At 35.5% G+C, this 26,442-nt stretch overlaps 1 protein-coding gene, 1 long non-coding RNA gene and 1 other non-coding gene across 6 annotated transcripts in view; 2 read left to right on the top strand and 1 right to left on the bottom strand.

The window, feature by feature from the left end:
- LOC131478048 (uncharacterized) overlaps nucleotides 1-5,259 on the bottom strand; it is a 48,302-nt gene extending 43,043 nt beyond the window's left edge. The window contains exon 1 of the long non-coding RNA XR_009244280.1: nucleotides 4,959-5,259. This is a non-coding gene — a long non-coding RNA (uncharacterized LOC131478048). The remainder of the gene's footprint in view (nucleotides 1-4,958) is intronic.
- GPHN (gephyrin) overlaps nucleotides 1-26,442 on the top strand; it is a 352,857-nt gene that overhangs the window by 243,762 nt on the left and 82,653 nt on the right. For all 4 annotated transcript variants that reach the window (XM_004584467.3, XM_058655546.1, XM_058655544.1 and 1 more), the window contains 2 exons: nucleotides 8,948-8,990; nucleotides 18,108-18,245. In XM_004584467.3, coding sequence (XP_004584524.1) covers nucleotides 8,948-8,990; nucleotides 18,108-18,245 — 181 coding nt within the window. The remainder of the gene's footprint in view (nucleotides 1-8,947; nucleotides 8,991-18,107; nucleotides 18,246-26,442) is intronic.
- On the top strand, nucleotides 23,811-23,913 carry LOC118759838 (U6 spliceosomal RNA). The gene has a single exon (XR_004996419.2). It is a non-coding gene; the product is annotated as a U6 spliceosomal RNA (small nuclear RNA).

The following is a 26,442-nucleotide window of genomic DNA, read 5'->3' as shown; positions in this document are numbered from 1 at the left end:
ACAAATACTCAGTAATTCAAATTTTAAATTATAGATGTATCTGTCCCTTAGGCTCAGTTTCATAAAATTAATAATTTTTTAAACATTCTGTTCAGACACCTCTCTAAATTATTTTAATTTTCTGTGTCAGGAAACATAATTCCAGAGATTATGATTTATACAGTGTTAGCCATCAAATATTAATAGAACCAAGATTGAAATCCAAACTCGATCTGCCTTCAGAGTGCTACTCCCTAAACTGCTTTCTTTATACTAGTATTTCTTTTCCCTTGTATCCATATTCCTATTGTCAGTGGAAATAGGAAATAGTCAAAAGCAAAGTGGCATTGAAATCCAGAGACATCTGGTTAAAAATACAGTGATTCTTATTGGTAGATTCCTAAGGTAAAGTCAACTACTAACATAGGAAATTAACTTTGCAAGTCGAGAGAGTTACATTCCTTTACTCTCTCACTGTACGATCTAAAGCTGGTAATAATCTCTACTTTCTTCCTCAAGAATAAAGATAAATTCCGCTACAAAATAATCAATTATTTGTGTGAGGTTGGGAAATGGTGTCATTCATTTTCTGAAATCTCTACTAAAAAATACTTTAGCCTTATAATTACATATTTATATGGTGTATTTTTCTTCATACTTATGGATGACATTAAATTTCTCAGAACAAACAACGATTCAAAAATATTTTTGGTGCTCACATGAGACCAGCCTTGGATTTATAAAATTTCTAGGAATCATTAAGAGGGACTGAACTTAAAATGAAAGCTTTATATAAGAAATATATTTGGGGTGTTCACCAATAATGATCAAATTTCTTAAGTCACTGTGATAACAAGTTCCATTCTTAGTGTGTTCTATTTTTAAGTGTGCCCTATATATTGTAGTGTTCTTATTATATATGTTACCTGTGTAGAAACAATAAATAATATTTGGTTGTCAATGGTAATTATAATTCACTTCACCACTGTGTAACCAGCATCAGTTCCAGCTTTCTTAAAAGAGGTCAATACAGCAAATAAAGATAATTTTTCACATGAACCTATAACTTAGGAAAGCTCCATGGAATTAAAAGCAATGCAAATTTATAAGACATGGGGGAAACATTTGAGGAATCTCCTCAGGAAAAGATTTCTAATGTTGTTTCCCTTATAAATAGTGCTTATATGCCCACAATGACTTACACTGTATAGAGCAAATAGATCTTGTTGTTTCAGCAACATACAACTGAGAGTTCAAAGAACAATTAAAGATGTGTGTGTACGTGTGTGTGTGTTTGTGCTTACTTTCAAATAGAGAACTTTAAATGTGATGAGTATTAAATAATTATTCCACTTAATTAATCATTCAAACCAAGGGGAAAAGTAAAGCAAATTTTTTCTTAGAACTTTTCTAATTATGTACCTATTCATTTCTTGTTCTGGTCTGTTAATAGGCAGCTACTTATTTCCATAACTCATTTTACATATTTTTTCCAAAAATAGATAACTTCTTTATTTGTAAGATTAGATACAAGTTAGCAAATAGAGATGGAAACCACAAAATCCTACAGATAAAAGCATTTTAGAAGATACCATGTTCAGAAACTTGTGGCCTATTTTCTGCCATGGGGTCAGTTAGTCCTCTGTCAAAGTCTATATACATCTTTTCAGAAAAAAAATTTAATTAATGTATAAAACAAAGTACATGGGATTTCAAAAAAACTAATTAAATTGAAATCATAATCAAAATATTTTAAAATCAAATATTGGTTTAATAATCCTTGCCTCTTGCAATATATTAACTGTAGGTGCAGTGGTTACACTGTACTTTACAATCATTGTAAATAAAAAAAAGATATCCATAGCAACTTAAATTTTCTGTTCATACTACTATGGTTTCTTGCCTAACCTCATAATGAAATAAAATAGTATTAAATTACTGAATATAAAGATTGTATTCTTTGTTTCTCCATCCTAGTGAATGGACCTTTTACTTTTATCCAGGGGTTCTTTCAAAGTACCCATCAATTTCATTTAAAACCTGTAGAAATGTTCTTATTTTGCACACGAGGCAAGTAAGATTCATAAAGAGGATATAACTTAATTAAAGGTCGTGTAATGCAGGACCTGATTAAACCTTGCAGAAATAACCTTGGACCTTTACTGAGCCTCTAATTTTTGCCTTTACTGAAACTATAGTCTTGAATTGGCAGTTATACCCTATTATTTGTCATCAATTGATAGCATGAGCTGGAATAAATTCTTATTCCCATTCTGCCCCCCCATTCTCCCTATATATAATGTATGTGATTTAAAAATTGCACAAGAATAGTACTACTGACTTAGATTTGTAATACTCTTTTCATTTTATGATAGTTTTGACATTCACTTACCTTACTTAATTTTCTCTATTTTATGAATAAGAAAAGTAACGCTCCAAATGTTGAATGTCATGTTTAAGGTCACACAGCTAGAAAGAATAAAACCTAGTATCAGAAACCATATCAGTATATTCCAAGGAACATTCCATTTTTCATAACATGAATAAGCCAGAATTCTGAGTTCTTCAGTTGAGTATGTATTGTGATATCAGAAATCTAAACACAAAGTAGTTATCCTTAATCTCAGATGATCCAGATACTTGTATCCTAATTTATTCCTGTAAAATGGTGACCTAGTGGAACTACTGAAGACAGCTTTACTAAACAAATTCTACATCTTTGGGTAAGAAGTGAAAAGTGAAGCAAACTAGAGTTTAATATTGTAGAGTTATTAGCTTAAATTAAACCTTACTTCCCTTCTGTTCCTGGCTATCCTAAAGAGACAAGTAAATTTCAGTAAATGCCAACAGGCCTCTGTGCTCTACCTTCTTAAGTTTTATTTCTATGAATAAATAGTACTCAAAAATAAGTTTGTATAAAATTGAAGAACCGAATTACTCTTGTATAAATTTAGTTAAGGTACAAAAGTTGAATTCTGAAAGGACCGTGAGATATCAAAACTTTCTCTTCATCTATAAATCTGTTCTTTGTATCATTCCTAACGACCTGGACCATATGAAACATGGGACATCCTGTTCTTTTAGAAACAGGAAAGCATTTGGTGTAGAAAGCATTTGCTAGACTAAAAAGTTTACTGTTTAAGTAATCTTAAGTAATATTAGTAGTAATGTGTTTTCTAAATTCTTGAAGTAATTCCGAAGGATACTCAAGTAATTCTTAATTACAGTTGACACACTTTAACTATTTTATTTCTTAACTACATTTAAGCACAATTATCCCTTATAAGCTAATAAAACAACTTTATATAGTACAGTCATGGCTGTGATAATACATGTATTATCCAAAAATAGTTTGCTAAGATTAAAAGGAACAATGTTATGAAAGAAACATTCAGACTTAGTAAATAGATCTTTGCTTTGTGCAAAGCACTGTATTTGATAGAATAAGAAATACAAGGAGAATCAAGGTTATGGTCATTTCTCTCTTGGAACCATGTTATTTGGGAACCCATAACAGTCAGAATATGAGTAACTATGACAAGTTCTATAAGAAAGGGTGTGATAAGATCCTTTATTAAAAGTCATCAGATTGGATAAAATGAATGAGTTTCATTGTAGATAAATTATAACTCAACACTATTAAAAGAATTAGGGAAAGAATATAATGTTTCTGATTAAGGAAACGGATATATTTTTCCAGCTGATTCAGTGTAAACTAAATCTTAAAAGATAATTTTAATTTGGATAGGAAAATGAGGAAAGGAATATTCCAGAGAAAATACACAGCTTTTCTCATGTGTAAAATCTCAAAAGTGCAAGACATTTTCTAGAGGAGCTGGCTCATACTTCACATATGGACCTTGGATTATATGGTTTATGTTCCTTCTATGCACATAGCCCTGTGTAAATTTCTGGCCAGTTCCTGCAGAGAAACAGAAAGCTGTATGTGGATTATTTCCCCCCTTCTCTTTGGATCAAGAACAAGAGCTTTCCTCTTATAATAAAGTTATATAATATGAATTATCTCAAAGTTGGCAATGATGCCAGTGATCATAACAACTCCTGGTATTTTTCATCTTTGTAAAAATCACTGATGCTTGCACTTTCTCCTTTGAACCACAGCAATCTTAACTTTTCCAATGAGGAAACAGATTATGGAAGGACCCAAAGCCTAAACAATTAAAGCCATGCTAAAGTGAATGCCAAGCTCTCCTGGCCTGGAATGGAGGAGAGAAAATAATAATACAGCCAAATGGTCTTTGAATAATTACAAATCTGTCAACTAAACTGAGATGCCACACATGAATCTGAATTATTCTCAGACAAAACAAATTAGATGAAGTTAACTAGTTACTGTCATCAGTGATGAAAAGTTAATGTGGAAATTTTTCCAATGATATCCTATTATTGACAGTAACAGCATATATTAAATACATTTCATTGATAGTATAGCAAAGTAAGCAGGAAACTTAGTTTCTAAATAGGCAACCCTTTTTGTTGTTTTCTTTGAACAATGCAGAAACTAAACTTGAATCTTTGTAAACCATAGGATTTCTAATTAACTTAAGCACACAGGTGTATAAAAACTCACCATGTAATGTAAAATGAGACTACTGGCCAATAAACTGACTAAAGCTAAAATACAGAGATAGGATTTTTTTAAGGTCCATCAAAGAGACTTCTTTTGTTCTTGCTTTTGACCAATCTGGACAAATACTCAGTATGTCTATATGAACCATGCTTTATAGTATTAAAGGAAAAAGAATTCAAATTAGCCTGGTGAGCAGCAAAATGGAGGAAATTTTTGTGAAGCCTGTTTGTGTTAACCTACAATCAAATGTCTTGATTTTAATATTTACACATCCTTATATTGTTACGAACCAATTTTCCACATTGGTTTGATTCTATTTGTTTCTCTCCTCCCTTACTTCTGTGACATGCAGAAAGGAGAAAGATGTTTGTTTTTCACACATTCATACCTTACTAACTGGTGTTACACATCCGGCTTCCACTGGAGAGCCCCTGACATCGCAGGGAACGGTGATCAAAATTCCACACACTAGCTTCAAGCTGGGGGCTCGTAGCTACTGCAGCATTGAAAAGGAATCTTTTCCTGGCTTCTTTCAAATAAGCATGGTGATGGGATGGTTTAAGGGAAGAACACCTCTCAAATCACATGACCACTGCTGTGCTTCCGTGTGTCCTGCTTTCTTCATAACAGCTTGGCACTACATTCTTTCCCTGTATCTTAGTGGGCTTGTGTGTATCAGTGCGGTAGGAGGTGGGGAAGTCGATGGATAGTTACATCATGCATGCATCTTTGACTTGTTTGAGTGATGTGTCCTCCTTTCTATGTCACACATTATGGTCGCAGATGAAATCTGTGTCCTGAGAGATTGGACCATCTCTCACTTTTGGATGTGAGAGTTATGTTTTGGTGTGTTTTGACATTTCCACCCCCACAGTTCTTCATGTCCATTACATGTCAGTTGAAATGTTCTTGCATAAGAGTTAGCTTTTCATGTTGGGCTGAAAAGATCTTCATTTCTGTGTAGCAATTCATGTTATTATAACCTATGGCTTTCAATTGTACTTCCCATAATGAAGAGCTGACTTTAAACACTGTGCTATTCTTGTTATGACCTAAACATAAGGTAAGTGATTTCTCTAAATGTATTTAAAAATTGTGTTTGTTAAACTTTTCTCAGCTTTTTTTAAAGGCATTTTTGCTTTTATTCTTCACCATTATGTGCTGTCCCTCCTGTTTTCTGTTTCATAGCTTAAGATTTCTTAATAGACAACGTGATTTTCAGCAAATATTGTATTACACATGTAAACACATGTTGAATTGAATTATTTGATGTTTCATTGTATACTTAATTAGTAAAGTAGTAGTTCAGTTACAGTAAGCACTATTACTATTTTAGTAAGTCCTGACTGTTTTTCATTTCCTCCTCTAATATAATATACTGTTTCTACATGTTATTTTAGCTTTCATTCCAATTGGAATGAGAATTGTTTGCCAACACCGTAAAGTTAGATGTCAATTATAATCCAATAACATGTCCCAATAGAATAAAATAGTAAGTAATCTAATATTATACTGTTCATTCAATCCTTCATTTTAATCCCTGATAAATTTGATATTAAACCAAAATCTTAGTTTTATTTTGTTTTTCAGACTTTCCTTTTTTTTTTTTCGTTGAGTAAACCAAGGGTAAGAGAAAAAAAATAGAACAACAAACCATGAAACTTGAAACAGGATCTGTGTTCTCTTCGTTATATTCCGTATAAGTCAGAACAAGAGATATAGGTGTCATTCAACTTAATTCTTTGAAGTAAAGCCAATCACATTGTGAGTTAGGTAAAATGTATGCATTGAAGTTCACCAGTTGAGACAATTGTTACAACAATGATCAGATTCATAATAAAAGACATAAGGTCATTTGCAACATTGCATAAACAGTAACACACTTTAAAAACTTAGTTGCTTCAATGGATGTGATTATATATCAAGAAGACCAAAGTACTCTTATAACTGATTGATTTTAAATGTAATGATTTCCCCAAATCTGGTACAAATAGCCATTGTAATATAAATGGGAAAACATTGGTAATAACATTATGAACTTTCTTTAATGCTCAGACTCAAAGATCTGCTTTCCTCATGCATATTTCTCTAAATAAAATTGTTATAAAAATTTAGTTCTGAACTAAAGTACCACAAAGCAACACTTAGGCATTTTTATTAAATGCATGTTATGCCCAATTTTTATTTGTTTTTTAATTTAATTTTTTTTGCTAAAACCAGCAAATTCCTCACTACCATTTCAATTATATACATTGTGCAATGTATATAATAGACATCATGTAAATCTGTTGGAACATTATAAGACAATTTGAACTACCCATCTGAACTGCTCTGTTCATTGTAAATCTCTTGTTTCTACCCATACACTAGCTCCACTCTAGATTGGAAGGGCTTAAAGATGAACTCTGGAGGAATAGAGGCTACGACTTAAGAGTAACTATTACTGATCAAAGGAGCTGCTTTCCATTCGCAAACAGTGCTTTGCGCTATGGGTTTGGGCTCCTTCTGTTTCTACATCTTGTTAAAGACTTTCTTGACTTCCATTTGACTTCCTTGAACTCTGTTTTTGTCTTTCAACATTTTCCTCTTCTCTCACAGATGTTTCCCTTTTAGATTTCTCTTGTGTTCCTTGAGTCACTTTTTAAAATGTAGTTTCCCTACTGAAGCTTGTCTATTAGTTTGTCCACTGGTGTTTGTTTCTTTTCTCCTTTAAGGCTTTAGTAGTATCATTATTTTCATTTCATTGTATGCCAACTTGCTTATTTATTTTGCAGCAAGTTCATTACTCATTCTTATCCTCTTGATATGACTTAATAGAAAATAGCAGAAATTTTCCATATATGCATTGTCCTCTTCTATAAACCTATCCTTGCTTTTATATAGTCTGGATTTATATCCTAAGCTTCTCTCTGCCTTTTCTTTTCCTTACTCTCATGTCTTCTTCCCTGTTTGTTTTTTCTTTAAACATTAATAAATTTATATCTCATTTGGTCCAGAATTATTCTTCAGTAAGAATTTTGAGTAAAACAAACCAACAGACAGAAAAAGTTTTACCTTCCAATTTAATTTCTTCAATCTGGGATATTTAAAACTAGTTGAGCAGCCTGGGCCAAAAGAGAATAACCTTACCATTTGATATTACCTCCTCTCCCCTCCCCATTTTCTTGATGTATGTATTCTTTTTCTTGTATGTATCTGTGACATTTTTATTGTTGTTGTTTCTTTAAACATTAACAGTTGTTTTTTTCAGGGAAGGACAATCATAACCCACCCTAAGTTTCAACATCCCTTTCATAAATTGTTTCATTACAATAGTAGATTGTGTTATAATATAGAAATTAATTTTTTGTGTATAATCAATTGGGGGCAAGCTGCTGGGGAGTGGAAAAAGAGTATGGAACTTAAATGCAGTTTCCTCTGAAATTAACAACAATGTCAATGCAATCCAACATAAGTATTTCAACCAAAAAACAAGGATTTCTGATTAGTATATAGCTATGAATTAATAAACCAGTTTGTTCAATTTAATTGATTATCAATTTAAGTCATATTTTAGAACAGTTGTGGCTGATAAATGACCAAAAATGTTAGAAAAATATTCTATGTGAGAAATTCCTGTCATTAACATATGTACTAAAATTATAATAGTATATAAGTATTACTTTATTGCTTGAATTTCATTATAGTCAAGAAATATACTAAATGATGTAACTTATGCTAAATACTGAACTATATTTACAAGTTAATATGCAGCAGCTTGAATTTTTTCCCATATATGATCATTGCTTGGTTCGAACAACTACCAATATTCTGAAATACTCAGTCCCTGAAATAAAATGGCATAGTATCTGCACACAACCTGAACACATCCTCCTGTATAATAGAAATAACTTAGATTACTTGTATTAAACTAATACACAGCAAACACTTTTTAAGTAGCTATTATACTGTATTGTTAGAGAACAATATCAGGGAAAAATATTCTGTATATGTTCAATGCAGATGTAGGTTTTTCCCTAAGATTTTTTTTTAATCCATGCTTGGTTAAATCCACTGATGTCAACAGCCAGTTACTGATCTTCCATGAAAGCATTTTAAATCCCCATTGGTTTTCATTTCTGTCCAATTTGTAGTATTGTAACCCACATTTCTTTCTCTGGAAGTAATCTCTTTCTTTAAGGAGAAGATGAACTTGGAAATGTATGGAATAAAATAACATTTTTAGTAATAAGTTATGATATATGTTTACTAATATGTTGTAACATCTGGGATATAAAGAGCCTTACTCCCAAACCGCAGGAGCTTGCCCATTAATTATACATGCTTGGCTATCTGTGTTTTGAGCCCTAAATTACTGAGTATATGCTCTTTCTACAGGTCCAGTCCAGATGCAGCAGCAAGGAGAACATTCTCAGAGCCAGTAAGTGTTTCATCATGTTAGAGCAAACTGCTGAATTAGAATTTGTGGTTCAGATATCTGTAAATAGAACTACAAATGAAATCTTGGTGAAAGTATGGAAATCAATGGGGAAGTTTACATCAAATATCTGAATGCTAGTATCTTCAACTTTCAAAAATACTAACATCAAAATGGAACGAGTAGTTTCTTAGATGCTTTTGTCAACTGAGAGCAGAACTTTGATACACTTCTAGAGCAGGAATGCACTCCTTGGTGAATCTAAATGAGACCCTCTTTAGTTTCTTCACCACCAGATTGTTATTTGAAAACAGATCAAACTGAAGACAGCAATACTGAGGTCCATTAAAGGAGACTAAGTCAGGGAGAGAGAATATGTTGAAAATAAGAGAAGTACATCATTATCATTTTGTGACTCTGAAATCCTGAAATAGCTTACCTTCACAGGCAGCATGTTTTAGAATATTATGTCCTGAACCAAGCATAGAGAATTTTTAATTGTATCCTTTTCAGTCACTAATAGCATTAACTCAGGAGTCATTTAGCTTTGTGTATTATTCATTCTGCTGTTTTATAAAAAGGAATTTTAAATAGCTTTTCCTTACTTGCATCCTTGAAATGATGTCAGACTTAAAGCTGTACCTTGAAAGCTTTATATCCTAAGACAAAAGTAATACCTAGATTCTACTTTATTATTCTCTGTCAAATAATAGCTTAATGATACCATGCCATCTTCTTCCTGATCTTTATCAAAAGAATTGCAGTCATTTTGGAATAGATCTGCTGGGAACCCACAGTACAAAGAGATTTAATAAGTGAAACAATTTAGATTTCCAGTAGAATATAAGTATTATTTAACAAATAAGTTGATTGGAGAACTTCAGAAAGCCAAAACAAAAACTTTCAATTTTCATGAATTTTTTATTTCTGTGTTGTAAATCTGTTATTTTAACTGAAAACTCTTGGCAGGCACACTATTATTGCTTGCTCAAGACTTTATAGTAGAGCTATATAAATTACAAATAAAAATTGACATGTTTAATTCATGTATTTTCCCGAGTTTCAATAACAGTTTGACAAATATGAAAGTCCCATGGAGGTGTTTCAGTAATAAAGGATATAAAATCCCATGTTACCTTAATGTAATTACATCCTAAAGTAAGATTGAGAATGCTGAAGGTCAGAAAGCAATGATTCATTAAAATAAAATAACAAAGATAAGCATATTTAAAAAGTGATATTCTATCATTATTACCATATAATTTCTGTTTATTATTCATCTTAACTCCACATCTATCCTGAATCTTTGTGTCTTTCATTACATTTATGCTCTTATTGGCTTGATGGCTAATGAACGGCTCTGCATGGCCCTCAGCATGAGCCAAGTTTTTGTGGCAGTGTTTTTTAGGGTATCGTGCAGATGGCCCATAAAACCATTTGAATCAAAATCAATAGCATGATATCCTCCTCATTCTGTGAGTTAGGTTTATGGTCTTTCCTCTTGATGCCAATTAAATAAATCATATCTGGCCACATCCAAGATATTTTCACCACCATGAAATGTTCTATATCTGAACTTAACTTAAATGTGTCATTGCTTATTTAAACTACTAATTTTTTTAATCTTTTTTTCTTTTTGCCATGTACTGCTATTTGGGTAGTTCTAGATAGACTCTATTGGGGTCTAACACTTCCAACTCCTCTAGGATCTACTGATCTGTGTTGACACATTTTTATATATGTTTAAAAAAACAATAATTATGTGTTGCTTACATTTTGGAAATGCTTTCCTTGAGGATAGTCAATTCAAGAAACACATGAGAAGAATTCATCACCCTGAGTAGGGAGAACTCAAAACCGTCCCACAAGGCTCGTTTCTTGAGCTGATAAGTAAATTTTTCAATAAAATCAAGGGACTTCAGAGTTTATCAGGTGGGAAAGGTTCAAGGAATGGAGACAGACAATGAGGGGTCTGCTAATAGTTTCTGTATGATTAGAAACTATTTTAATTGCAAGTTGTAGCAAGTCCACAAGTAAATAATAAGGTACTGAACACACCAGTGAATGATTAAAAATGCAAACAACAGTACTTTAGTATCATATTCTGAAATATGACAATACAAGTAACAGTTTAGAAAAGGCCTTTATTGGAAAAAAAAAAAAAAAGAACAAAACAGCACAGATTAGGTTATGAGCATCTGTCTTGTTCTGTTAATCTTGGATGGAAGCTCTGTATCTCTCAAGTAGCCACAAGTCTGAGGTGTTTCAGAGCACTGTATGTCTCTAGAAGGGCCTTTGTCTCAGCTTCCAAGATGGCCTTGAATACTGCTTCTTCCAGAGGTGACAAATGCTGTACCGTCACCCTGTGGAAGAATTACACTTACAACCTGCAATTCTTCACATAAATGTTAGGGGTACGTTTATTACCTAATGACTTCCTAATGGCTCCACCTCCTTTTACTGCTACCTTGGGGATTCATTTCTAAATGAATTTTAGAGGGGACCCAAACATTCAGATAGGAAGATTTCATGGAAAATTTTTGCAAGATTCTGTTTGGATCTTTTGATGTTACTAAATTGTCAACAATGCGTTTCACATTTAAATTTCTCCTGGTTAATTATTTTTATTTTCTCTCTCTCTCCGACCCTGGAGCTGTGGTATTCCACAGTACAAGCTGTGAACTACTTTTAAACCAGAGTTAGTCTTTTTGGATATCTTAAAAGCTGTTATCTTACTGAGAATTGTCTACCTAGAATGATTATCAGTCAAAGCATTTGTTTTAGCTTCCATAATATCTCCTTCTTAAATTCATACATTTTAATAGTCACTGTTTTAGTGTACTGTTAATTAAAATAGCTAAAGTCTAGGACTGGGGTATCTGCTAAAGTAAAGAATTCTTCCATAACTCCAAAGCATTCCAAATCATGGACTAATCCCAAAACCCTACTCCATTGGTGCAGATATCAGCTTTCTTAATGTTTGCCAAGTGACAGGCTCTGGTGAAGTTCTTAAGGTCTGCTACCTTGTCACATTTAGGATGTGATCCTAGGGAAGAGCTTTCATGATAATTAGGTAGAATAAGAGTAAGCAATTATTTAAGAGCCCATTGCAACTCATAGGAAAAAAAATGTGTTGCCTCGGGTGCCAGGGAGAGGTTCCATTTCTAAGGACTCATTAAATCATATAGTGTCGCTATAGCTTGAATATTTGTTTTCCAGATACCAGAGTTCTATGTGAATGACACTAGGAGTGTAGAAACCAAATCCGAATGGTTTTTTAGGATCACATAGTCATAACCACATACATGTGCACCATGTTACTTATCTTTTTATTTTTTAAAAGATTTATTTGAAAGGCACAGTTACAAAGAGAAGGAGAAGCACACAGAGAGATTTTCAGTTGGTTATTTCACCACCAACACCACCCACCTCCCAAGTAGCCAAAATGGCTGGAGCTTAGTAAGTGTGAAACCATGAGCCAGGAGCCTCTTCCAGGTCTCCCATGTGGATGCAAGAACCCCAGGTTTCTTCCTGAGGATTAGTATCCATAGAAATGGGGGGGAAAAGATAATCCACTTTAAAAGATTTATTTATTTTAGAAGAAATGCAGAGTTACAGAGAGTGAGAGAGTGTTAGAGTTCACTCCCCATATTACCATAGCATCCAGAACTGGACCAGTCTGGGATCCAGGAGCTTCCTCTGTTATCTCCCACATGGGTGCAAGCGCTCAAGGCCCTGGGCCATCCTCCAGTGCTTTCCAAAGCCTCTAGCATGAAATTGGACAATGAATTTCTTTTTAAAACATTACAATATTTCATTTATTTGAAAGAGAAACTAAGATTTCACCCCCAACATCACCCAATCCACTCTATCACTCCCCCAAAACCAGCAATCACCTGGCCGGTGCCATGCCAAAGCCAGGAACCGGAATTCAAATCAGGAGTTCCCATGGGCATTGCAGTGACCCAGGTGCTTGATCCATCACCTGCTGCCTTCCCAAACTGATGCTGAAATCAATGGTGGAGCTGAGACTTATGTCCAGATTTTCTGATGTGTTGCTCTTGTCCCAAGCAGTGTCTTAACTGCAACACCAAAATCTCGTCTTACCCAAGAAATTTCTTTCACATTTATTTCATCTGATTTGAAAGGCAGAGTTACAGGAGAGGGAGGGAGGGATAGAGAGAGACAGACAGACAGACAGATAGAAATCCTTCATCTGTTGGTTCTCTCCTTAACTGGGTATAAGAGCTGGGATTGGGTCAGGACCTACGTCTGAGTCTCCCACCTGGGTGGTTGGGGCCCAATCACTCAAGCCATCTTCTGTCTGCTACTTTTCCAGGCACATTAGCAAAGGGCTGGATTGGAAGAAAGTAGAGCAACTAGGACTACATGCAAGCTGCCACTCATATGGAATGTTGTATTTCAGGTGGCAGCTTAACCAGCTTTGCCATAACACCAACCCCCAAAGAATTTCTTTAAAAAGTAATTTTAAAATCTGAATTTTGGGGGAATACTTCCTAATATCAGTTGAAAACTTTAGCCTGTTCATTGTTTAGAGTTTCTGTTCCCTTTTTGTTTTAGACAATTTTGTACAAAACAAAAATTCCTCAAAGTAGCCAATGCTGTAATCCAGCCAGTTAAGCCATTGCCTACAATGCTGGCATCCCATATGAGTACCAGTTCAAGCCCTGTCTGCTCTATTTCTGGTTCTGTTTCCTGATAACGTGCCTGGGAAAGCAGTAGAAGATGTCCCAAGTACCACTCCATGTGCCATGCACATAGAGACCCAGTTGGAGTTTCAGACTCCTGGTTTCAACCTGGCCTACCCCCAGCCATTGCAGATATTTGAGGAAAGAACTGGAACGTGAGAGCTGGGAGTCAGCCACACAATCCAGGGCTTTTACAAAGGCAGTAGGAACCTAGACACTGGAGCTGTTACAGTTGCCTCTAGGGTGTACACTAGCACAAAACTGCAGCTACAAGCCAGGTCTGGTCAGTGAACACTGGCCCTGTGAAGCACAGGATGAATTTCTTAGTTGCTAGACCAAATGGCCACAACATTAAATCTGTTTTAAACATGAAAAACATCATACTTTTCTAGGAATAAAGTTCAGACTTCCTGCAATAACATGCTAGGCCTTCCCTGACCCAGTCTTTCTCTTCAACTTTGTCTCCTTTTGTTTTTATGTAGAATTCTTATAATAGATATAAGAAATCTAATGATTTCTAGTATGCACATGCATAACAGTTAAGGCAACTGCATCTCAAGTTGGAGTGCCTGGATTTGATTCCCTGTTCCAGCTCTTGACTTCAGCTTCCCAACACTGTAAATGCAGGAAGAGTAATAACTCAAGAAATTGGGTACCGGCCATGTCACCTAACAGGAAGTGAACTATCTTTTTCTCCTCTTAGCCTTATAATTTTTCTGTAAACATATCTTCTGAGCTTAAAAATTACCTGTATTTGTTTATAATCTTATCTTCACTATTATCACTTAATCTTTTACATAGATTATAAATTTGCTAAGCAAAGCCAGTTTTTCATTTCCCTGATTATGTGACCTTACTTAGAAGTAATCATCATATTTTCTTCCTTTTGTTTTTGCCTGTTAAATTGACTGTGTCACTATTCTAACAAATGGAACAGTAAAAAAGGTGGGGAAACTTGTTTTTTTTGCCTATTAATAATAAGTACTTCTAATTTTTTTAAGTGAACAATTTTTTCCCTAAGGCCATTAGCAGATTTTTACTACTGTTTGTGATTTACAACTGTAATTATTTGCAAACCACAACTTATAAATTGCAATTACATGTTTTTTTATAAGCATACATATATATGGCTAATAATTCACAGTAAGAACTCACTTTTCTCAATGTGTATAATCTTGTGGTTTTTTTTTTTTTTTTTTTCATGATACAGTTCCTTCAGCTCAGGGATTTTTCCTTCCACCCTCGCAGTACCCCCGCCCTTGCACTGTTTTCTCCTGTACTCTAACTGTCTCACAGTCCTTCAACTATAGTCACAGGTCCATTATTCTTCTATTTAAATGTATCGTGGCCTTATAGGTTTAGACAGCGGAAGAAAGCCCAGCATTCTATTGTCGAGATATATATAACAGTTTCAGTAAGAGTCCATCTTTTATTCAGAAGTAGAGAAAACACTGAAATTATTGACCAGGCTAAAGTTTGAAGTTGTATATTGTGTTTGTTAGTCTAAATAACCCATCTGCTCTGTCAATCTGTATGATCTAGCCTGGACTGTGTTGCACAGCATCTTTTTAAAGAACTGTTTTATTTTTAATTGGAAAGACATATGTGCAGAGAAAAGGAGAAACAGAGAAAAAAACTTTTTTATTAAATATCTATTTTTTGTTTTTGTCACAAAGTCAGATATACAGAGAGGAGGAAAGACAGAGAGGAAGATCTTCAGTCCGATGATTCACTCCCCAATTGACTGCAATGGCTGATACTGCACCAATCCAGAGCCAAGAGCCAGGAACCTCCTCCAGGTCTCCCAAATGGATGCAGGATCCCAAGGCTTTGGGCCGTCTTCGACTGCCCAGGCCACAAGCAGGGAGCGGTGGGGCTGCTGGGACTAGAACTGCTGCCCATATGGGATCCCGGCACCTTCAAGGTGAGGACTTTAGCCACTAGGCCACCGCGCTGGGCTCAAGAAAAAGATTTTCATATGCTGATTTCCTCACCAAGTGGCCACAATGGCTAGAGCTGAACCAATCCAAAACCAGGAGTTTCTTCCGGGTCTCCCACATGGGCACAGGGTCCCAGGGATTTTGCTGCTTTCCCGTGCTTCAAGCAGGGAGCTGGATGAGAAGTGGAGCAGCTGGGCATGAACTGGCACCATATGGGATCCTGGCACTTGAAGGGGTTGGATTAGCCAGTTGATCACTGCATGAAGCCCAAAAGATGAAAACATCCTTAGCTAACATCTAACCACTTAGACCAGATGCATTTCCTGATGTCTCCTAATAATTCAATTCAGGCTATACGTTTTGTTAGGGAAACCTACTTAGGATATTAGACCCTTCTGTATTAGGTCAAAAAGCTCATATGTGTATACACACACACACATACACATATATGTATATATATCACACACACACACATATATATATCACTAATAATTGAATATGTTATCTAGTAGAAATTTGGTTTTGCCCAAAATCTCTAGCCATCGGGGAAATATAAATAAAAACCACAATGAGTTATCCCTTTACCCAGTTAGAAAGGCTGTCACACAAAAATCAAAAAATCACAAATGCTGTTGAGAATGTAGAGGGGGAAAGTACCCTAATACACCATTGGTGGGAATGTAAACTGGTAAAAACAGATGGAGATGTCCCAGAGATCTGAAAATAGATCTACCATAGGACCCAGCCATTCCAATCCTGGCAGTATACTGAAGGAAACAAACACCATATCAAAGTGTTATGTGATCCTTCATGTTTATATCAGCTCACCTCGCAGTAGCTGTGATATGGAATCAACCTTAATGTCCATCAACTGATGACTGGATAAAGAAATTATGAAAACAAATGGAATACTACTTAGCTGTTTTTAAAAATGGAATACTATATTTTGCAACAGAATGGATGCAATAGTGACCATTATGCTTGGTGGTATAAACCAATCCCCCAGCTAGGCAAAAAAGTGTGTCATTGTAAAAATTTAAAAAAAATAAGAAAAGCGGGAAAAATCAAAATGGGAGGGACGGAAGGGTGACACGTGTTATGCTGCTAAAACTGTGCTTATGAAATACATGAAATTTGTTCCCCTTATGTAAGTTTTAAAAGTAAAAAAAATAGAAAACAGAAATTCATTCTGTAAGGTTGTACATGTACAGCATGTCATAAATACATGTCAATGACAGGATCAGATCTGAGACTAGCATGCTGAATAAACAGCAGACACAACTATCTCTCAGTCTAGCTTGCTGTACTGGTTTTGACCATGTGTTTTATGATACTTTTGAATGCGCCAGAATCTCAAGGAAAGTGAGTTATAAAGACGTTAACATTAATTTCAATTTTAAATGAATAGTAGATGACACATAAACCTTCTTAGAGTAGTTACCTGCAGTTTTGAATAGAAAATGTTATTCAAATCAAACCTAAAGATGTGTAACTTAAGGTTTTTCCAGTTTTGAAAACTTTTCTGAAAGAAAAGAAAAAATCACCAGGGATGTCCCCAATGTCTTAGTCTAATGGGTGGAGAAGCTGAATTGCTATTCACTGAGATGGGAATAGAAAGATTAAGATAGCATATGGATGTTACTGGAAGGTGGGGAATTTAGAGGTTAATTTTTGACGTATTGGATATTAGCTATCTGGTACAAGTCCAAATGCATGTTAGATCATTAAAATTTAGAAATTAATATTATCTACTACCTATTCATTGATATGCAAGTCTAGAGTTAATGCTAAACTGGAAATACATTAGTTTTAGGGTGTGGGTGATATTATGCCACAGAACTGAAAGGGGTCTCACAGGGAGACAGCTAAATAATAACCTTTCTCATGATCCTTTCTCAAAAGAAAGAAATTTTCATATAAAGCCCTAAATAAATTTAATTTTGGAAACCTCATTTTTCTAATTAATCCATTAAGTAGTCAGAGTTTAGTATAGTGGCTAAGAACATGAACTTAGAAGCCAAACTCCCTAACTTTAAAATCCTGGTTCTCCTGCTACTATATCTATGATTGATATATATATATATATATATATATATATATATATATATATATATATATATATATATATATCTTTCCTCCTCATCTTGAAATAAGGGTAATAATGGTGCCTCATCATAAGGTTGTTGGGAAGATTAATGAGTTAATTTAGAACAGTGCCTTGACACATAGCACTCAAATAAGATTAGCCTATAGCATCATTAAACTCCATCAAGTTTTGACATATAATGTAACATTGCAATCTTTAATGTTCCCCTGGCATAGTCTACGTTTTGGAAGTAGAGGAAATAATTCTTTCCTTATAATATTAATTTGGGGACATTTGAAATTTAGAGTCATTGATATTTGTAAATCATTTCATTTGTAATTGGCGCTTCAGAATCATACTCTCAGTTAATTATTTTCTTTTTTAGGTCACAGTGCTGTCGATATCACGAAGGTGGCTAGAAGACATCGAATGTCTCCTTTTCCTCTGACATCCATGGACAAAGCCTTTATCACAGTCCTGGAGATGACCCCGGTGCTCGGGACTGAGATCATCAATTACCGAGGTACTGTTCTGTTTACACATTGCCTCTTCTTTTCTTCATTTTTTTTCCCCAAGCAAGATTCATGTAATGTTAAAGCAGTTTTTCTGAGAAAGAAATTACTAAGCATTATCACAATTATCATTCATTCTTGTTTTTTTTTTTTTTCTTTTCAACTGTAGGATCTGCCTTGATAGTATATAATACCATAAACCATCCTTTTCATCAAAAAAAGATGAGAAAAATTATCTGTTTTTCTGCTATTAAAATACCAATTTCTGACTGTAATAGGAGATAGCCTTATGTGCCTTGTTAACCATTTGAAAAATGTCTGATTTACAGTGTTTCAGCTTTATAACATTATGAAAGTTTCAGTGGAAACCATACTGTGGATTTTGCATTTTGATCTTTTCCTGGGCTTACGCTGCCTACACTTTTACACTGAGTAGCTCCCACCAGCCATATGTCAGAGTTATCAGCTAATACTCTACGGTGTATTATGTTGCTAAATTGGAATGTTCAGAAGGTTAAATGTATCGAATGTGATTTTTGACTCATATTTTCAATTTATGATAGCATACAGGATATAACCCTGTGGTATGTGGGAAGCATCTGTATTTAAATAAAACCTTCAAGAAAACACATTGCTTTATCCAAGGTTTACCAAGCAGTCCTCTGATCCCAGTTTTTCTGCTTTAACTGTCCTTTCATTTTCTTTTCTTAATAGAATGGTGAAAGTAATTTTTTAAATAGTTTTTATTTTTACCATTAATATTTAATGATCATTATACAGGTGGAGGGATTGGAATAACAGACCCACGTGTAGGAAGGGAGAGGGTTATGGAGGGAATGAGGGATGAGAGAGATGTCTTTGGCAAGAGAAGGGGGAAAGAGTATGCTGCTTGTTGTTGTCAGACGACATTAGTTGTGGAGAACAGAGGTAAGAGATGACATATTCCATCTGTTCTCCTAGGGGCTCTTTATTCTCTGTAAGTTCTAAGGCCTATTAATTTTCCATACCCACCTTGGATGGTCCACAGGCCTAGGTGCTTTCTGTAGACCTTGGCCTAAAGTGTTGTGCCAATTGCTTTTCTTTCCATCCTTTGAAGTACTTGGGAACCTTTCTTAAGTAATCCATTACCAATCCCATTGTATCTTTTTGTACTGCTAAATTTTGACTTAATCATTTCTGGTTCTCATGGTATTTTAAGTATTCCAGATTGTACAACCTTTCTTTAAACTTGTTTTATTTTAGGACATAAGAGCTATAATTCTTCCCTTTACTCATCACATTGCCGGTTAATGAGCCACCTTAGTTGGATAAATACAAGTACACAACACAATGGCTCTGAATGACGCATTTGAAAAGTATGACTTTTGGAACTACGTATTAACTAATGTACTGACTTTCACTGAAAGGGAATAGACTTTCTTTCAATCCCTGTAAATCATATTTAACTTTAGAAATAAATTGTGTCTTGAGATTGGCAGCAATCCAGAACCAATGAACAATCATAACTGTATGAGCAGGACCCTCAGAGCGCGCCTCCTGTTGGGATCTGGGATGGGTGGGAGGTTGGGTGGGGCCTTTCCCTTTGTATTTTTCCTTGACCCCAGATACAGAGTAAACTGATATTGCTGTGGAAACAATGGTATTACCCACTTTCACCCTGTAGCCCTTGACACTTTGTTCCCTAATAAACTAAGTAAGATTATTAAACAAAAAAAAAAAGAAATAAATTGTGTCTTGATCTCATTCATGTTTATTGTCAGCTATTTTAACCTGAAATATTCTTCCCGAAGATGTTAGGCTGGTTAACTCAAACCTATAATGCTTGCATTCCAGCTAGTAGAGAATGTGTTTTTGTTAGCACATAGCAAGCTGAATCATGAGTGTCCTGATAACAACCCAAAAAGTCTAAAAGTCTTTTGATTCATTCACCACTCTGCACAAGTAAGCATACAACCATGTACCAGCCAGCCTTGTCTGTGTCCTGATTAACCTTGAGGTCACTTAGTTGTCTATAATGCCCAGGTGACATGTAACCCTGTAAGAACTCTAACAATACAGAATGAAGAAGAAGTAAATTTTTATTTCATCGTCTTCATCAAATTGACTTATAGGATACAGTGTATGGAGGAAAGCAGAATAGAGTGGATATTAGTTCCTCAACTCTGAAAGCAGGACTGTAACTTCTTGGCACACAGCCTCAACTGAGCAAAGTGAAATACTCTTTGCAGCCTGTGAAAAAGTTGTAAACTCCCACCTCCAAATATTCCTAAACAGGCAGATTAGTTATACTAATGACATATTGGGAAAACTGACTATAGCTCAATGCAATTCTCATTTGAGTGAACAAACATGGAAAAATAAATTTTGTTCATGATTTCCTGAAAATGCATCTTCCATTACATCATTTGGTTTCCAGTGCTTCAGCTGCTCACTATATTATTTATTCACCAAATGTTAAGCCTAAAATAGTCATTATATCCAGGTGAGAGTTACTGCTGCCTGGTTCCTATTTAAGATTGAAGCCAAGGCTGCCTTTCTAAAAATCGTGTGAAGGCAGACATTTGGCACAGCAGTTAACAAGCATGCCCCTTGGGATACCCACAGTCCTGTATTGGAGAGTCTGGGTTTGAATTCTGACTCTACTCGCAATTCCAGTTTCCTGGTAATACACACCCCGGTAGGCAGCAGGTGATGGCTCAAGTACTTGGGTTCCTGTCACCCATGTGGGAGAGCCAGATGGAGTTCCTGGCTTCTGGCTTAGAGTAAAATCACTAATATCTTCAAAAACATTTAAATTAGAAAACTGCAAGTAGAACCTAGGCAGATTTACAGAACTTAACATTAGCCTCCCCTATTTTCCCTCCCAGTGCTAATCTCTCAATTATTTAGGGATTATCACTCAAATACTACTTTACTATAAATAAAGTAAAATAAATGAATTATTAGGAGGATGGGTGTTGTGGTACACAGGATAAGCTACCATTTTGGGTGCCCACATCCCTTTTTAGACCTAGGAGCAAGTTCCATCTCTGCTTTGGCGCCAGCTCCCTGAAGATGCAGCTAGGAAGCAGGAGTTTGATAACCCACATCCTTGACTTCCTGCCACCATGTTAGAGCCCTGGATGGAGTTCCTGGCTCCTGGTTTCAGCCTGGCCCAGCCCTAGCATTTGAGTGAGCTGATGAATAGGAGATATTTCTTCCTTCCTTATTCCATCCTTCCTTGCTCCTCCTTTCCCTTCTTTCTTTGATTCTTCCTGTATCATATGTGCAGATAAAATAAATTAAAAGCAAGGAAAATCCAGTGGGACTGCAAGAACAGCTACTGTATTTAGCTAGCATCTGTTCAAAATAAGAGCTCATCAATTATATATATATTTATATGTATTTAAAGTATATGTTATATATAAATAAATATATATAGTTAAATTTTTATAAATAATCTTAACTAAATATAAAGCATATTTTTCTTTCCAGATGGAATGGTTTCTTTCTTATTCTATGATATTTGAAGAAAGTCTTTAAAGACCAGATGGTATGAGTGATACAATTATGACTTTTCTAAATATAGTTAAATGCTTTTTTTTACATCTTTTTGTCCTTATCTTTTAATGTTAAAAAATGCTCTATTAAGAGTTATTTCTTTACTTACAGTACAAAGTTCAAGAGGTTTAATATGTTCACAGACACATACAGCCATCACCACCATCAATCCTACAACATTTTTCTCAACTCACAAAAATTTCCCATCTTTTTATCTAGCATCTTCCTGTCCTCTCACTACTCTCTGTCCAGCCCTAAACCACTGCTGGTAGACTTTTCCTACTCAGTACTTCTTATAATTGAGATCCTATAATATGTTGTCTTTTGTGAATGGCATCTTCTGCTTAGCATAATATTTTTTGAATTTATGTTGTAGCACGTACCAGTGGTTCATTCATTTTTACAAATTGTGGTCAAAAAAAAGTGACATCAAATTTATTATCTTAATGATTCTTAGGTGTGCAGTTCAGTAATGATGTGTTCACTTTGCCATGAAACAGATAACCAGAAGTGCTTCGTCTTGAAAATCCAAAACTCTGTACCATTTAGTGACTCCCCTTTTGCCCTAGACCCAGAAAATGGTAACCACCATCTTCCCTATTCCTATGAATTTAACTGCTTCAGATATGTTATGTAAGTGGAATGATGATTAAGTCTTTCTGACTTATTTTAATCAGCATGACTTGAGGTTTGTCCTGTTGTAACATGTGACAGGACTTCCTCCCTTTTTATGGCTGAATCATCTCCCTCGTATGTATATGCCACATTTTTATTAGTTTATTAGTTTATTTGTTGATGGACATTTGAGTAGCCTCTACCTCTAGATTTTTCTGAAGATTGTTTCTGTGAACATAGGTGTACAAATATCTCTTCTAGATCCTGCTTCCAATTGTTTTGTACATTTTACCTGGAAATAGCGTTTCCATATAATGTGACAGTTACATTTAATTTTTAAGGAATTGTTATTTCCAAAAGTGGTTACAGCATGCTATCATTCCAGCAACAGTTTGCAGGGGTTCTAATTCTTCTCCATTCTGATCAAAACTTATTCTCTGCTTTTTTCTTTCTTTAAAAAAAATATAAATTTATTGGAAAGCCAGAGTTACAAAGAGGAAGAGGCAGAAAGACAAAGAGAGAAAAATCTTCCATCCACTGATTCACTGTCCAAATAGCTGCAACAGCCAGGGCTGGGCCAGGCTGAAGCCAGGAGCCAAGAGCTTCCACCGGGTCTCCATGTGGGTGCAGGGGACCAATCATGTCAGCTGTCCTCCACTGCTTTCCCAGGCACATTAGCAAGGAACCTGGATGGGAAGTGGAACAGTGAGAACTCATAGAAGTGCCCAAATGAGATGCTGGTATTTTTATTTATTTGAGAGACTAAGAGACAGAGAGAACTCCTATTTGTGAAGTCACTTCTCAAAGGTCTACAATGACCAACAGATTGAAACCTGAACCCAGGACCTCAATTAAGGTCTCCCTGTCGGTGGTAGACCTTGAGTAATCACTACTGCCTCCAAGGGAGGCACATCCTAGGCACATTAGCAATAAGCTGAAATCAGAAACCAGAGCCATGGATTAAAACTAGCAACTTTGATATGGGGTATGGGCATCCTAATCATTGCTTAACCAAGTACCCTTTGCCCATGTTTCTGTTGTAGCCAAACACTTGCTTTGCCCATAGGTGGCATCCAACTGTTTGTGCTTAAAAGCAAAATATCCTCTGTTTTATGTCCTCTTTGGTTGCGATTTGTTGTATTTTATAGAAAAGAGCATTTTCTCTGCCTGCTCAATATTTTCTCTCTATTTGTCATCACAGATTACATTGACTTAGTCATTCAGTGTTTATTCAGTGCCCTCTTTTTTCCAGTATGACAAACACTGTGCTTCATACTGAGGATACTGAGATAAATATTACATGCATAACATCAAAGAATTGTATTTCATGCAAAAATCAGTTTCACAAGCACTATATATATGTAAAAAATACAAAATAAGAGATACAAGTATTATGAAAATATTAGGACTAAATGCAATGCTTGCTTTAGCAGCACATATACTAAGGTTGGAACAATACTGAGACAATGAATTTGACCCCTGAAAAAACATGACACATAAATTCGTAAAGCATATCACATTATTTTTAAATACCAGAAGAAATATTTTTGAATGTTTTCACCATAGGAAGTAAATATTTGCTGAGATAAATTTACCCTGATTGGACATAACAATGTGCATATATATCAAAATATCACATGGTGCCACATGAATTTGAACAATCTGTGTAAATTAAAATGTTGGGGGGAGGTTGTTTATTTATTTATTTTTAGAAAGAGTAAATGACATCCATCCAAACCATTCTCTATTCACATCTTTTCTCTTGGGAAACCTTTTTAAATCAAATTTGATTGTATTTCAAGAGACTTAAACTACAATGGTGAGCAAACTTAAAGTCATTAGTCTGCTTAAAGTCCCTCACTGGGGTCAGTGCTGAGGAGTAGATTAAACTGCTCTTTGGAAATCCTGCATCCCATCTGGAAGTACCCGTTGGAGTCCCACTTTTGATCCAGATTCCTGCTAATGTGTCTGGGAGGGCAGCTGATGATCGTCCACGTGCTTGATTCGCTGACACACATGTGGGAGACCCAACTGGAGTCTCTGGCTGCTGGTTTTGACCTGACCAAGCCCCAGATATTGGCATTTGGAGAGTGAGTTCCATCATAGGCTCTCTTCTTTTGTTCAATCTCACCTTTCCTTTGTTTGTCACTCTGCCTTTCAAAGTGGTGAATAAATCTTTATTTGAAAAAAAAAAAGCTTCATGGGTTTTTTTTTGAAAAAATTGAGTTTTAACTACCTGTAACCTGTTTGATTTCTCTGGTTCTCAGCCTTGGACACTCAGCTCATGTGTCAGCTCATCAAGGAATATTCTCAGTATTCCACAAACTCCTGGTTAGGTAGCTTCTGGGTGTCTCCCATTTCACTCTGTGTGTGTCTCCGTTCTCCCCTATATCATACTGTCCTCGCATGCACTGTACATGTGAACTCCTCGAATATGTCAGCCAGATCCTCAGTGTCTGGCATATAGTACCTTCCCAATGGCCAGGTCCTTGGTGTCTGGCTTATAGTACCTTCCCAACATGTGATGAATGGATGAATAAGTTGGTGAACCAGTTTGCTTTGATAAAAGACAGAAGGGTGAAGAGATGACATATGAACTGAATCTAAAATATTACATGAAGAGTTTCAGGAAAAAAAGAAAAGAAAAATTCCATTCCTGTTTAAGTCAGCATTATCTGCAAAGACATAGATAGGGAAAAGCCCAGCATGTTTAGGGTATCACAATTTATTCTTTGTGTCAAAAACTAGACATTTGTCAGAAATAAAGATCAATACCAAAATAAGAATTTCACACAATGTTAGATATTTCTTAAACTTGCCATGCAAAATTCTTATAACAGCATATTTTTTCCTTTACTTTGCAAACTAATGTTTTGTTTGTGTCATTTGAATCACTCCATTATTCCTTGTCATACATACATTTTTCTCATTGCACAGTGATTATTTGAGATTTCTCAAGAGAATTTGCAAGCTACTTACTAGTATTTATCTGTATGTTAGATTAGGGGTGTAGTTATTATTGCAAACTGCCAGAATAGAGTTTTTAGTTTTATAATCAAATTGTGATTGAGTGTAGTCAATGGAGAACATGCCAGAATGGACTTACACATTAAGATGTGAGAAACTGAGGCATTGAAAGGATAAATCAAGTAAACTTTCCTCTAAATTGACTATCAGATCTTCATCAACTGCCTTCCATTTCCATTTCCGTATGTCCAAATCTTGGCAAAAGCAAGAGATAGTCATTAATCCTAGTCTCAGAGATCTATGCTAATTAATTTCTTTACATTTTTTTATTATTATTATTATTGGAAAGCCGGATATACAGAGAGGAGGAGAGACAGAGAGGAAGATCTTCCATCCGATGTTTTCACTCCCCAAGTGAGCCACAACGGGCCGGTGCGCGCCAATCCGAAGCTAAGAACCAGGAACCTCTTCCGGGTCTCCCACGCGGGTGCAGTGTCCCAAAGCTTTGGGTCATCCTCGACTGCTTTCCCAGGCCACAAGCAGGGAGCTGGATGGAAAGTGGAGCTACCGGGATTAGAACCGGCGCCCATATGGGATCCCGGGGCTTTCAAGGCGAGGACTTTAGCCGCTAGGCCACGCCGCTGGGCCCAATTTCTTTACATTTTAAGTCATTCTGAGACCCACAGCTATCTATGTCAATAGTCCTTCAGACTTAGCATACTAAATGCTCATCCTCTGTCTCCTTGGAATATATATCTAGAGAGCCATACTGACCAACTGCTGTTTCTTTTGAGCTGCTGCAAAGTGGACAAATGATTGTGTGCTACTACTGATGCTTGTGTCCAACAGTTCTTCCTAGTGTTGGTGGTGATAACATAAAATTTATCATTTTAACCTGTTTTAAGTAGGCAGTTCATTGGTGTTAGGTGTATCTGCATTGTTCCATCCATCTCGAGAACTTTTTGGTCTTCAAAACTGAAGCTCTGAACCAGTTAAACATTTAATTCCCCAACCCCTTCTCCTCCCAGCCTTTGGCAAATACCATTCTATTCCCTGGCTCTGTGGTTTCAACTCTTCAAGGTATTT

Source organism: Ochotona princeps, chromosome 26 (assembly GCF_030435755.1).
Source record: "Ochotona princeps isolate mOchPri1 chromosome 26, mOchPri1.hap1, whole genome shotgun sequence".
NCBI lineage: Eukaryota > Metazoa > Chordata > Mammalia > Lagomorpha > Ochotonidae > Ochotona > Ochotona princeps.
The sequence above is the reverse complement of the archived record's forward strand: the minus strand, read 5'-3'. Positions and strand labels throughout refer to the sequence as shown.